At 44.3% G+C, this 13,004-nt stretch overlaps 1 protein-coding gene and 1 long non-coding RNA gene across 2 annotated transcripts; one reads left to right on the top strand and one right to left on the bottom strand.

Annotated features, from left to right (window-relative positions):
- Positions 1–237: 237 nt before the first annotated feature.
- LOC136356949 (uncharacterized) lies at positions 238–3,088 on the top strand. Its single transcript, XR_010742036.1, has 6 exons — positions 238–887; positions 973–1,070; positions 1,477–1,559; positions 1,986–2,130; positions 2,265–2,452; positions 2,802–3,088. It is a non-coding gene; the product is annotated as an uncharacterized lncRNA (long non-coding RNA).
- A 6,105-nt stretch (positions 3,089–9,193) lies between these two features.
- LOC107276107 (E3 ubiquitin-protein ligase ATL23) lies at positions 9,194–11,126 on the bottom strand. Its single transcript, XM_015786864.3, has 2 exons — positions 10,993–11,126; positions 9,194–9,949 (listed from the first exon to the last, which is right to left on the bottom strand). Exons 1-2 carry the CDS (start codon positions 11,124–11,126, stop codon positions 9,364–9,366), a joined length of 720 nt encoding a protein of 239 aa, XP_015642350.2. The 3' UTR covers positions 9,194–9,363.
- Between the last annotated feature and the right edge of the window lie 1,878 nt (positions 11,127–13,004).

Raw genomic sequence — 13,004 nt, 5'->3', positions numbered from 1 at the left:
ATTTTATATAGTTCAATCAAACTCGGATCGAGAAATAACCAAAATAAAATTGGTAGATCTCAATCAGTTATACAATTTTGTTTTTGACAACTTTTTCACTTGAGTTTATTTAGTACCATAAAATTCGATTTGAAATTATATTTTACTTAGAAGTCTGATTTGCATCCTCACCCTCTTCCCCACTTCAAAATTTTCACCAACCTTATCTACTCCTCTCCTCTCCTCTCCTCTCCTCTCAGTCTCTACTCTCTCGCTCTCTCCTCTCCTCTCTTTCTCACTGACGACGGCGAGGGTGGGAGCGGCGCTGCGCGCTCGGGAGGGGCCGGTCGATGCGGGAGCGGCCACGGCTGCGGGAGGGAGTGGCGCGGCAGCGGCGGGCTCGACGGCCGGCGCCCTCCCCCTCCTAGATCCAGCGGCGGCGCGCTTGGGAGAGGTCGGGAACGGCCACGACGACGGGCAGGCGCGGCGCGGCAGCGGTGGGATCGACGGCCGCGCCCTCGCCCTCCTAGATCCAGCGGCGGCACGCTCGGGAGGGGCCGGGACCGGCCACCATCGCCGCTCACCACGCCGGCTTCCTCCCCCCTCGCCGCTTGCCACGCCGGCATCCGTCGCCGCGTGGAGGATGCAGAGGGGCACCGCAGCCGCTGGAGCGCTCTCCTGCACCTTCCGCTCCCCTTCCCCCTCCCCGACGTCCCCGGCGCCCCATTGGCGGCCTCTCCTCGGCTTCCGCTCCCGCTCACGTGGCCGGGGTTGGGGCCAGCGCGCGGTCGCCGCGGCGGGGATCACCACCACCACCTCCTCCTGCTGGCGCACGGGTTCGTCACGACGGAGTGCCACCGCCCCGTGGTGCTCCTCAAGCGCGGCTCCGACATCCTCCACGACCCATGGTTCAACCCTTGTGTTCCGCCCTTGTGTTCTTCTTTCGCGGCAGCGGGGGAGCGTGCTGATGCGTGTGGCGTGGCTTCTCTGCAGGGCACGGGGTTCTCGATGACGGAGAGGGACCGGCTCGGCCTCCGCGGCCTGCTCCCGCCCAACGTCGTCTCCTCCCAGCCAACAGATCGACCGATTCAGTACGCGGCACCCCGCACCTCCCTCTCTTTTCCATCCTTAAATTTGATTTGGATTTTTCGTTGCTGCTTCAATCGTCTTGGGTCGAATCGAATTGGGATTGTCTTTTTTAGCTAGGAATTGTGCCTGATTGGCCACGTCCACAACTATAAATTTACTAGGTGCCTAATTGAGCCTTATAGAATGAGTTAGCTTACGTACCTTTAATTGACAGCAGGCACTGGAGTGAGTGAGTGACTGTGTCTCTCTGTCTGTGTGTGCGCATGCATCAATTGTAGAACCGTGTGATATATTTTCTGTTTGATCTGTGCGGTTGGACATGGTATGATCCAGTTTCGTGTGATATATTTTCTGTTTGATCTGTGTTTTCTTGGCGAGTTTTGATGCATGTGGCTCACCCATGTGCAGGAGGGCGGAGGAGAGATTTGCTACCGTGAGAGGGGCGTTGGTGAAGCGCCCCAACTTCGACTGCGAGCGACCGCATCCCAACAGTAACCAATCTTTCTCTCTTTCCTGGGCTAGCTGATGCTAGTTGCTTATCAAAGTTCTTGAATCTGATGAATGTAGAAACCTCTAATCTAGTTAAGCAAGTCAATTCATGCTGTAACAATATGATCTCTGACAAGAAACTGAATTCCTAGTTTCTGCAAATGCAAGTGCAGTCATAAATACGAATATTCGTGAAGTTTCATAGAAACTAGATAAAAAAAACAGAAAGTGTTTACTTTCAGAAATCCACAGTTGCTATTTTCATAGATCTTCAAAACTGAATAGTGTTTTAGTCCATTTGCCAACAAAAAGAACAAGAGGTGCAGATAACAGCTTACTTGGGGGATACCATGGATCATGCTTGATTTGATGAGCTCAATGGTCAGGGGCTTTTGCTGAATCTTTCTCCTGAAACTCTTCATCTGTAGGGTGAAACCGGAAACCAGGCAGAAGTACATCATCTGACTTGTCCATATCAGTTCTCCCATCCATAATTCAAGAGAGTTAAAGCCTTATACCAGCTGCACTACCTTTGTGGAAGTAGAGAATGATTTTAAGGCTGAAATTGCATAGGTAAAGACAAACAACTGAAGCAGTCTCTTTGAAATCAGTACACCATTCCCACCCTGTTATCATATAGTATATTTCATTTGTGCAAAAGCAAAGGGCGCAGTACTTATAACTAACAACTAACTACAATCTTGCAGGTCATGAGAATGGCACTTCGATGGATCTAATACAAGAAGTTAAAAGAGGAAGAGAGGATGAACTGCATCTGAGCTTCATGAAACTTCCCTAAATTGTCATACTTTATGCCGGTACATGAGAAATGGAGTTTTAATATATGGTTTAAAATGAAATTACAACTGCTTGAACATGACGATGAGGCCCACAGGTCTGCATACCTCCTTTGTATTGAGTAGTTCTTTATTCCTTCTTTTTCTGAACGCACTTGACTTGTTTGACAAGAGACTTAGTCCCTTTCAATTCGCACCTAGATGTCCAGAATACCATGAGCGAACATTCAATAATACTCATGCATATTATTTTTCCACTGTCATCTTAGTATCCAAATGAAATACTAGTATTTGTAGTATATAGTGCAAAGTTAAGCACTCATCAACAATTACTGTGAATCAAATGTAGGCTGCATGATCTAGATGTAAGCTGAATTTGGTGTTGATTTTTCAAATTTACATTATGTAAAGTGAAGCTTAATGCTCCTCAATTTTGTTGTTTGACAGATGCCTGGTCTACATTGAGGTTGGTATGCTTTGGACATGTGACTTCAGTGAATTTTGAACTATTTGGACGTGTTATCTTATTTTGATCAGTTAATTGTGGTTGGACTCAGTGTGGACTTGGTCAGTGATGTACGATCTTATGTTTCTATCTAGGATTTGGTCGAACTGCTGTAACTGAACCTAGTTTGCTTTTCTGGCTAGATTTGGTGAAGATGTATGCATTGAACTTATTTATTTTGCTATGGTCAATGTACTGATGTATATGAATATGACCATATTGTGATCTATGAGTGAACCTGTGTGGTGATAGCATGTGCTATATTGGATGTTAAGTGGGCTTGTGAAGTTGTGATGTATTGATTGTTAACCGGGCAATCATTTGAGATACATGGGTTTGTTATATGGGTATTGGTATAATGCTTGTGCCTATATGGGCTTTTGCAATGGGCTTGGCCCATTTATTATTTGATATTAAAGCTAATGGATATAATAGAATTGGGCTGAAAATATGCTACATAGATGGGCTAGGCTAAAATCTAGTCGGGCTTGCCATTGGGCTAAGCCCATAATCATGTTGCTCACTACATGGGCCTTAATAGGCCACATGGCATATTATGACGATTTTTGGGCTTGATAGTGACGAAAATGGACGTCATAGACTTATGATGACAGAAGGATCGTCACTAGATTAATGACGAAAAAATAAGGTTTCGTCATAGAACATCATTAGAGACGCATGATAGGTGATGAATGGATTTTCGTGAGAGCGTCACAGATGACAAAACGTGACGAAAAGTTCAATGTTTGTGACGAAAATGAAACGTCACCTATCATAAGATCTCTTGTAGTAAACTACCTTCAGCTTGTACCTCTGAATTACTGTTCCTGAACGGGTCTGTTTGAACGAATGCAAGTATTTACTTTTCAAGTTGTTCATCATCTGCTCAAACTCTTGCTTTTGCTCCGGTGTCAGCTTATCTAGGGTGATTGGGATGATGTTATCAGGGTCAACCTCAGATGGTTGGCCGGTTGTTTGCTTAATGTCCACCATGGTGAAAAATTGTCACAACTCGATCCCACCGGGAGTGCCAAAAGCGTGTTGATGCGAAAAACACACACTGGCCTGGGAGATCTGCTTAACTCCAGTGCAGGTCCTAAATCTTGCTCTTGAGTTCAAAGACGTGCCAATTGATTTGATCCTACAATCAACAAGAAAGAAAGATAAGAAAACCGAGGTTAAATCCATAAACGACAGCCGATCGGCTAGGAGCCGATGACATATCGTCAATCATTAAGTCGGTGTTGTTGATACTAGATCGGCAATGAAGAATGAAGCAAGGTAAAACTAAATCTACTCGATTGGCTGTAGATATTAACAATGTATAATTCTTTTCTCAAAATATACTTGAACTAAGTGATTGGGATAGATCGAGCAGCAAGTCGAGACATTATAAATCACTTAGATTCAAATACACTTTAAGATAACAATTATACATATGTTTATAGCATAGCCGATCAAATAGATCTAGCATGTATCGGCTAATACTCCGATACCACTCTATATTAAGATATTAAAACAGACAAAATATGTCAAACAGAAAGCCTAATATACTTTAATGCGATAACATCTTAATATAAAGGGCAGATTTAGCATGTCAATCAAGCACACAATGAATAAAATAACTAAATTAGGTAAGATCGGCTGAAACTCCGATACTATCTTCATTAGAGATCATAAAACAAGCCAGATATTGCAATTATGGATATTACTTAATAGATCGAACTCAACCGATACAACATTAAGCATAAAAATAAGTACAAGATCTAGATAAGATGATGAAAGCTTCAGAAAGATGGTAGATATGCTATATAATCTAAATTAATAATGAAATCTAACTCTATCGGCTACTCTCTAGTGATAGATACCAGCCGATCACTGGTTAGATGGTGAAACTAATATAGACTATGAAGCATATATGATAACTCGATGATTTAATAATGCTATATGCTATGTGCAATTTAGTTAGGTATTTTTAAACTTTCAGTGACAATCTTACACGAGTTAAGAACAAAGGTTATTGAATATTTCAAAATGAGTCATAGAGGCTGATTTCCTTATGCTCATAGATATTTTTCATATTAGTTTCAAATTGATTATAGATTGTTACATGACGAAGACAGGCTGACTTCTACTAAGTTTCAGTTTGTTCTCTGTATTTCAATCTACAGTACAAACATACTGCAGTTACAGTTTAATTGTATTATTCTCTGCTATATATCTTGTCTTCTAGAAAATATTTTTCAGGAACAATTGAGCAGTCGAGTAGGATGTGGTCGAGTATACCGCATTATCGAGAACGTTCTCGAAAAATGCTGAGTTGTCACACCAACCTACTGACAAAGACTGACAACTTATCTCATGTATAGCGCCGGCTACGGCTGGACTACTTGGGAATAGGTTGTTAACCGATAATTCCTCGCGAACGTTGTCGGCTTGATCACCCGAAATGATTGCGAATAGACATCCTGATATGCTATATGTTGGGTATGTGAGTCATGCTGGCCACATGAGATGCACATTTAATCACCAACTCTAGAGCCCCTCTAGGTGATCGAGATATGCCTACACCTGGTTCTCGACCAGTAGATCATAGTGATCTCTCACCACCTAAAAATTCACCTCCAGGTGATCGAGATACGCCTACACCTGGTTCTCGACCAGTAGATCGTAGCGATCTCTCACCACCTAAAAATTCGTCTTTGGGTGATCGTGATACGTCTACACCTGGTTCTCGGCCAGTAGATCATAGCGATCTCTCACCACCTAAAAATTCGTCTTCCGGTGATCGAGATACGCCTACACCAGGTTCTCGACCGGTAGATCGTAGCGATCTCTCACCACCTGAAAATTCGTCTTCAGGTGATCGAGATACGCCTACACCAGGTTCTCAACCGGTAGATCGTAGCGATCTCTCACCACCTCAAAATTCGTCTTCAGGTGATCGAGATACGCCTACACCTGGTTCTCGACCAATAGATCGTAGCGATCTCTCACCACCTTAAAATTCGTCTTCAGGTGATCGAGATACGCCTACACCTGGTTCTCGACCAGTAGATCGTAGCGATCTCTCACCACCTAAAAATTCGTCTCCAGGTGATCGAGATACGCCTACACCTGGTTCTTGACCAGTAGATCGTAGCGATCTCTCACCATCTAAAACTTCAGGTGATCGAGATATGCCTACACCTGGTTCTCGACCAGTAGATCGTAGCGATCTCCCACCACTTAAAACTTGAGGTGATCGAGATACGCCTACACCTGGTTCTCGACCAGTAGATCGTAGCGATCTCTTACCACCTAAAAATTCACTTTAAATGGTCGAGGTACGACTACGACTAGTCTTTGACCGGCAACGTAGCGGTCCTCGCACCACGACTTCTGATGGTCGAGGTACGATTACGACTAGTCTTTGACTGGCAGCGTAGTGGTCCTCGCACCTCAATTTCAAACGGTTGAGAGACTCCTACTCCTGGTTCTCGAACCAGTAGGTCGTAGTGATCTCTCATACCTCCACTTCAAGTAGTCGAGTTATGACTACAACTGGTTTTCTGCCAGCGATGTAGCGATTCTCCCACTACCTATGCGATTTGTTGGGCACAACTATACACCTGGTCTTTGCCTATTGTGGTGGTCGTCTCATCATTTACGTCAACTTCTGTAAGTGCTTGTATGTGCAATATTTGTCCAGAGATCCCTTACCACGATAACACCTACTCTTGAAATCGAACCTATTGTCCCTTTACGCCAGTCTGACAAGCCTCCAAGAAACCTAAGGGGATTTCGGCTGGGGACACCCAAAGCAGATAAGGTCTTGTCAGATCCTAAAGAGCCAAACGACCATGTAAAACCTGGTCATGTAAAAGTGCTCCATAATGCGTATTAACCAAGCCGTGTAATCAGAAATTAGTTTTTCCAACTTCACGGCTGGGGGCTAGGTAAATCGTATTTTCAGCTAGGCAAGTTACAGGTCATCGAGCCTTCCCCTCCGAGAACAGACTTCTCCGAGGACAAGGCTGGGGGCTAGGAGGAGTACCGAACTCTGATTGCTGAGGGCAACTCTAGTGAGAGTACTCTTTTATTGTCACATGCAGATTCAATTTATTTTCAATTTTTCCATACATATTATATCATGTTACCCTCGAGCGTTCGCTCGGGGGCTATTTCTATTTAATATTCTGTTCTGGGTATTGATTTCAGGAAAGTCAGACATAAGAGCAGTCAAGCTAGATTTTCAAGGCTTTGTCGCAGACTTTGCACCTTCTCGATTATCTGAGAACGGCTGCTGGAGTTCGACAAGGAATATGGAATGAAGCAATGGTGTACCCGCCGAGATGAAATTTCTTGACTTCAATCCAAATTCTCGATTACAGCAAGACGGGAGACTTAGTCGCATGCTCCATATTTTCTCGGTCGACATCGGAGATTAACCTAGACAAACCTAATATAGTGCCTACAAAGGCCGATAAGAGAAATCTAGCACTATCTCTGATCTCACCGAGAACAGTCAAGTGAGCACGACAACAGTTTTGCAAAGTTTTCGGTCGAGAACATGAACTCGTTTATTTGCATTGTAGTCAGGGGCTACTGTCAGGGTTATGGATACCACATACCCAATAGTAATTGACTAAGCTCGGCAGGGCCCACCACATACCATGTCTTATACGGAAACAAACTTCGTATATAGAAGGAGTTCCGGATAAGGAAGGACAAATAGAGTTCTACATGAAAACGACAAGGACTACTTAAATCATATTTATCTCCCTAGTCTTACTTGGACAAGGGAGCATCTATGGGTATAGATACAAGCCCCCAGGAGGAGAGAAGCCACAAAGCTACAAGCCAATACGCTGCCGTATATCGACATCAGAGATTAGCCTAGCCATACCCCATCCGGTACCTACGGGGGCCGGCAAGAGGGATCTAGCGCCATCTCTGATCTCGCCAAGTACGGATTCGAGGAGGAAGATTACCTTGTCATCGACTATGAGTTGGTTATCTAGCCGCCAAGTCGACAATAGCTAGATAGGTTATCTCAAATATTGTATTTGTGTGATCTAGATGAATAAAGAGCAACACCGGCTTCAGCCAACAGGATGTAGGGCTATTACCTGTAAGATAAGGGGCCTGAACCTGTATAAAAATCCTTGTCTCCATCTCTTTTACCACAATCTCGCATATAACCTAGTACCAACGATCCTCATACCATCCAAATACCCTAGTCGTGACTATCAAACGTCGACAGGTAGTGCATCAACATCTTCACGTAGCATTCGTTTCCTACTTAGTGCCACCGAGTTTTGGCACCTTTGCATGGACAACTTCATTTTCCAAGCAATTATCTCTACACCTTTCTTCTCCAACTAATATATATAGTATTAAAAAAATATCTTCATATATATACACCAGAAAAATCATAATTATATCATGATGTCAGTGGAGCTTTGTAGATATAAAGCTTTTGATATGATATTCTACACAACTCTACCAACAAGGAGTCACCAAAATACCAAAGCATATCTCTTCCGGCCATTGACAGAATATTGATTAGGTTCCATCTCCTTCTGATGTGACCTACTTCCTCCGTCCTGGAAAGGTTGTCGTTCTACAGCTCACAAAATGTCCCAAAATGATGGTCGTTTCAGCTCTGGGAGCTATTTGTTTTTGCCTTGGATTATTCTGGACCACTCATTTGAATTGAGTGCATGCTCATTCATTCTAGCAATAGCTGATAAATGGAGGGTGGATTGGTAATTTGCTCTATAAGCTAATTTGTGTCATAATGCTTGGAACGTCAAGCTTTTCGGGACGGAGGAAGTAATTTGGTCCTACCTCCAATATTTGTTTTCATGTGCCCTGTTGCTAGGGTGACCATCCTACTTTGGTCCAATGTTGGCCGACCCACCAAGGTCAGTTGTGACCAAGCATTGCGTGTGCCTAGGTCACACCCCTGTATGTTTATTAGTAATACTTTTTTTAGGCTTTAGAACGTTCAAGTTTTATATACGTATATCTCAATGTACTGATTAATGTAGTGCCAAAACAAACACATTGTTGAGTGTTTGCCATCTTCTTCTATTTTTGTTATTGTTAGTTGATTTGTAACATACTACATACCAATTTAGAGTGACATATAACTATAATAGTATAATGTTGTTAAAAGAAACACTTCTAGTTTCATTGAATATAGTAGGAAAAAACTGTACAAGAATAGCTCTACACAGGTTTAAATGAAAAAACAGGGCTCTAATAAGGCACTATGTTACATTTATCTTTTTTTTTTCTCTCCTCAATGTATGGATCGAAATTAAACTTTGAATTTCAAAGTACAGTATAGCTAGATACATATGCTTCACTAATGTCATCAAATTCTTCAGAACTTTACATAGCTATTTACATGTATTTTTAGGAAAAAAAAAAGAGGACATCCCCTAAAGACACAAAACACCATGCATGCCCCTATAGAAAAGAAAGAATCAATACATGTTGCACATTGAGATCAGCTTAAACCGGCAACTGATCAGGCGGATTCTTGCCCGGATCAAGCTCTCGCCGGCACAGCGGGCACGTCCGGTGCGCGGCGAGCCACCGGTCGATGCAGTCGGCGTGGTACACGTGCTCGCACGCCGGCAGCCGCCGCACCATCTCCCCCTCCCGCACCGCGCCCAGGCACACCGCGCACTCCCGCCCGCCGCCGCTCGCCGCCGTCGCGCCACCATCCTCGGAGCTTCCAACTACATAAGGGTAGGCCGGGGGGAGGGCCTCGACGGGGAGCGGGGCGACGATACCGCCGCCACGTGCGCGCTCGGCGACGGCGCCGGTGTCGTCGCGGTCCGAGCGGACTCGGTCTCTGCACAGGAGGCAGCAGTAGACGGAGACCGCCATGGCGAGGAGGAAGGTGGAGAAGAAGATGGACATGAAGATGGCCGTCGACGCGATCCATCCGCCCGGCGAAGCGCTGGCCGCAGGCGGCGGCGGCGGCTGCTGGTAGCCGGTCGGAGCAAAGCCGTTCATGCCTGTGCGCGCTGCCAAGAAATGGTGTTCAGAGGGGAGCTCGAGACTGGAATTTGAGAGTCCATTGGAATTTTGGCTGCAAAAATTTAAAGTTATTTGCAAAAGATCAGCGAAAGACTACTGGATTTTATCCTATTATTATCAAGTAAAGTCAGAAGAGGGATCGATAGATGTATCTTTCATCTTCCATTATATATATCTTAAAAATAAAGACAAGCGAATTAAGCTAGTAGAGAATTAGAGATTCGTCATGTCTGACCTAATCCGTGACTACATCTCTTGTGTAATGTAATGTAGCTTGGCAGAGAGAACATGAGCTGATGATCTCAATTAGCACAATTCGTAAATCTCTAATCTCTTACGTCCCTTTCGTGATTCATATTTTCAAACTGAAACTTACATATATATGCTGCCCAAAAGTTTCTTATGCACAGGAAAATTCTCATGTTTGTGGGTCAAACCTGTTAATCAAATCAGCTAGTAGCAAGCTTGATGCCCAAGAATATATGTAATTAACGACATACGTAATTTGTTTTTTATTACGATACTAGTTATTTGACAACGGGAGAGTAATGCATAGGGATGACAGTCGACAAAAGACACACGGGATGCTAGGCTACCAACCATAGATGGTGGAACTGTACAAGGATTAATAAAGACATTAACTAAATCTCATCAAAAGGCAAAGATGTCGACTGTATTTAGGACACCGGAGAAATCTAAAAGAAATTGAAAACCGACCGCAGATTATACGAAGTAGATTATAACAGAGTAATCCCTATTAGCTTGTCCTTGCAAAAAAACTGATTCCATATCCTATCCATCCAAACTTGGTCCCATCGATGGAGCGATCAATTCGCGGCTGCGGCGGCGGCGGCGGGGCGCGAGCTCTGATGAACAGCCCATCCCCATTCCTTCGGCGAGCAGAGTCGCTGCCCCTGCCGGCTGTGTATCGCCTCCGAGCGATCCACGCCGGTGACTACGAAGAAATCCGCCTCCATGCCATCAGACTGCAGCCAAGGGGCTGAGCCGAGAGCGTTGCGCACATGTCCAGCTCTGAGTCTGACCACATCTGCTCGATCTGCGACTGCGCGGCTGTGCTGGGCGCGAGGTACGTACGTGCCGCTGCTGGCCGCCTGACCTCTCAACTTTCTTGCCATGGTGCTCAACTGCTGACCTGGTCTGCGGCGGTGAAGAGAGCAGGAGACGAGGAGGAGGAGCCCGGTCAGATCGGGATGGGAATGACAGCACATCGTGCTTCTTCATAAAGAAAGTCTAATATCCTTCCCTCATTTCTTTGGGCCATCTCTAAATGATTGTAATAAGTCTATTTTGTGTCCCTTCTCCCTTGGGCCATGAATTATATGGCTGCATTAAGTCTAATTTTAGTCTCTAAACTATTTATCTTCCTTCCTCATTGGATCGGACCGTGCTAGGCCAGCCCACGGTGCCAAGGCATCGACCCCAGGCACGGCCCAGCTGTCGGGTCGGGCCAGCCCGGGCACAACCTCAATCGGGCTGTGCTGTGCCTGGGCCGAGCCATCGGGCCTGGGGCCTTATGGCCATCTATACAAGACAACCGCTCCCCTCCTAGAATATTTTACAGGCTCAACTTTTTTATAAGGACAAAATTACCCCTTGTTAGTTTTTGTTCTGTTTTTTATTTGAGGAGCATACAAGGTGTATGAATGATGGTACGCAGTTAAGATTTTGGCAGAATTGTTGGATAGGAAACTCCTCGTCCAGTAAGCTTTATCCCTTGTTGTACAACTTAGTATGGAACAAGGATGTTAAAGTGATGGATACAATGGAATGGAAAGAGTATCACTAAAATGTTCATTTAGGAGGGCTTTGGTAGCAGACAAGCTAGTAACTTGGTTTAACCTAGTGGCTGGAGTGGCCCTAGTTAATTTTCTCCTAACAAAGAGATGTTTCCAATCGGAAATTAAAGCTGATAAGATGGAAATCTTCACTGTTAACACTATCTACAAAGCAATCATGTATAGGGATATTGTGCCAAGGAAAATTTTCATTTGGAATCTTAGAATTCCTCTTAAAATTAAAGATTTGCTTGTGATATCTAAAAAGAGAGTCATGATAATTTGGCAAAAAGAAGATGGAAGAGCAATACTAAATGTTGTTTTTTACTCATGGTGAAACAATACAACATCTTTTTCTTTAATTGTCAAATTGTTAGATTTGTATGAACCATCGTCATTATTACCTTCGGGATTAAACCGTCTGATAATGTTGCTAATATGGTTGACAATTGGCTAAATGGTTTACAACCTAGGCTAAAGTACCAAATTTTTGTAGGAATTATAGCTTTGTGTTGGGCGGTTTAATTCTGTAGAAATAATGTGGTCTTCGATGGCTCCACATTTAACTCATGTTTGCATGTAGTTTTCAGGGGCGATGCATTGGGTTCATCAATGGTCTTTGTTGTGTAAGGAAGAGGATAGCGATATGACAAAGGAAGGGTGCAAATTGTTAGAAACTAGAGTGATGCACTTCTTTGCGACATTTGGTTGAAACTTGAGAAGGAAACTAAAATCATAGTTTGGTTCTTTAGTTTTGGGATACTTGTTGCAAGAACTTTCAATTTGTTTTCTAATGGGTTCAAGTCTAAGTGTCCTTTCGGTGTTGGTTGAGTTAATTCTATTTACGGACTCAATTTATGTACTCCATAAACATTATTGGTCGTATATATCCTTTTTAGTGTGGAGGTCAGGTTTTAATCCTTTATTTGAAAAACTGTAAACCATGAGCGTAACAGAGAGTTCCCAAGTCATGAGTCTCCCAACCTTAAGAAAAACCTTCCGAAAAAAGGGTCTGCCTATACATCTATTGACAGAAAATCTCACCTCCCATCTTTCAAATTTTAGATCATTGGATGTGCTTTAAGATTCGTGCAGAGGCATTAACCCTAGCTCTCCTTCCGTTCCCCTCCGATGTCGCGCGATTCAGCCGCCACCCTCCGACCGATCCCTCCGGCCGATCCCCCGCCGCCACCACCCCACCGCGTCGCGCCGGCTCACCAGAGGGCGTCAACGGCGCCGGCGAGACCTCCCCGGCCAGCCTCCTCCCCCTCACCCCCTCCCCCTCCTTCCTCCACGAGTCGTCGTCGGTGA

This window comes from Oryza sativa, chromosome 6 (assembly GCF_034140825.1).
Source record: "Oryza sativa Japonica Group chromosome 6, ASM3414082v1".
Taxonomy (NCBI): domain Eukaryota; kingdom Viridiplantae; phylum Streptophyta; class Magnoliopsida; order Poales; family Poaceae; genus Oryza; species Oryza sativa.
The sequence above is the reverse complement of the archived record's forward strand: the minus strand, read 5'-3'. Positions and strand labels throughout refer to the sequence as shown.

Bases quoted from the DNA above. Each gene is read 5' to 3' on its own strand.
- LOC107276107 (XM_015786864.3), bottom strand. From the start codon at position 11,126: ATGTGCTGTCATTCCCATCCCGATCTGACCGGGCTCCTCCTCCTCGTC. The intron at 9,950-10,992 runs GTACGTACCTCG...AAATTTTTGCAG, and splicing joins CAGGCGGCCAGCAGCGGCAC to CCAAAATTCCAATGGACTCT.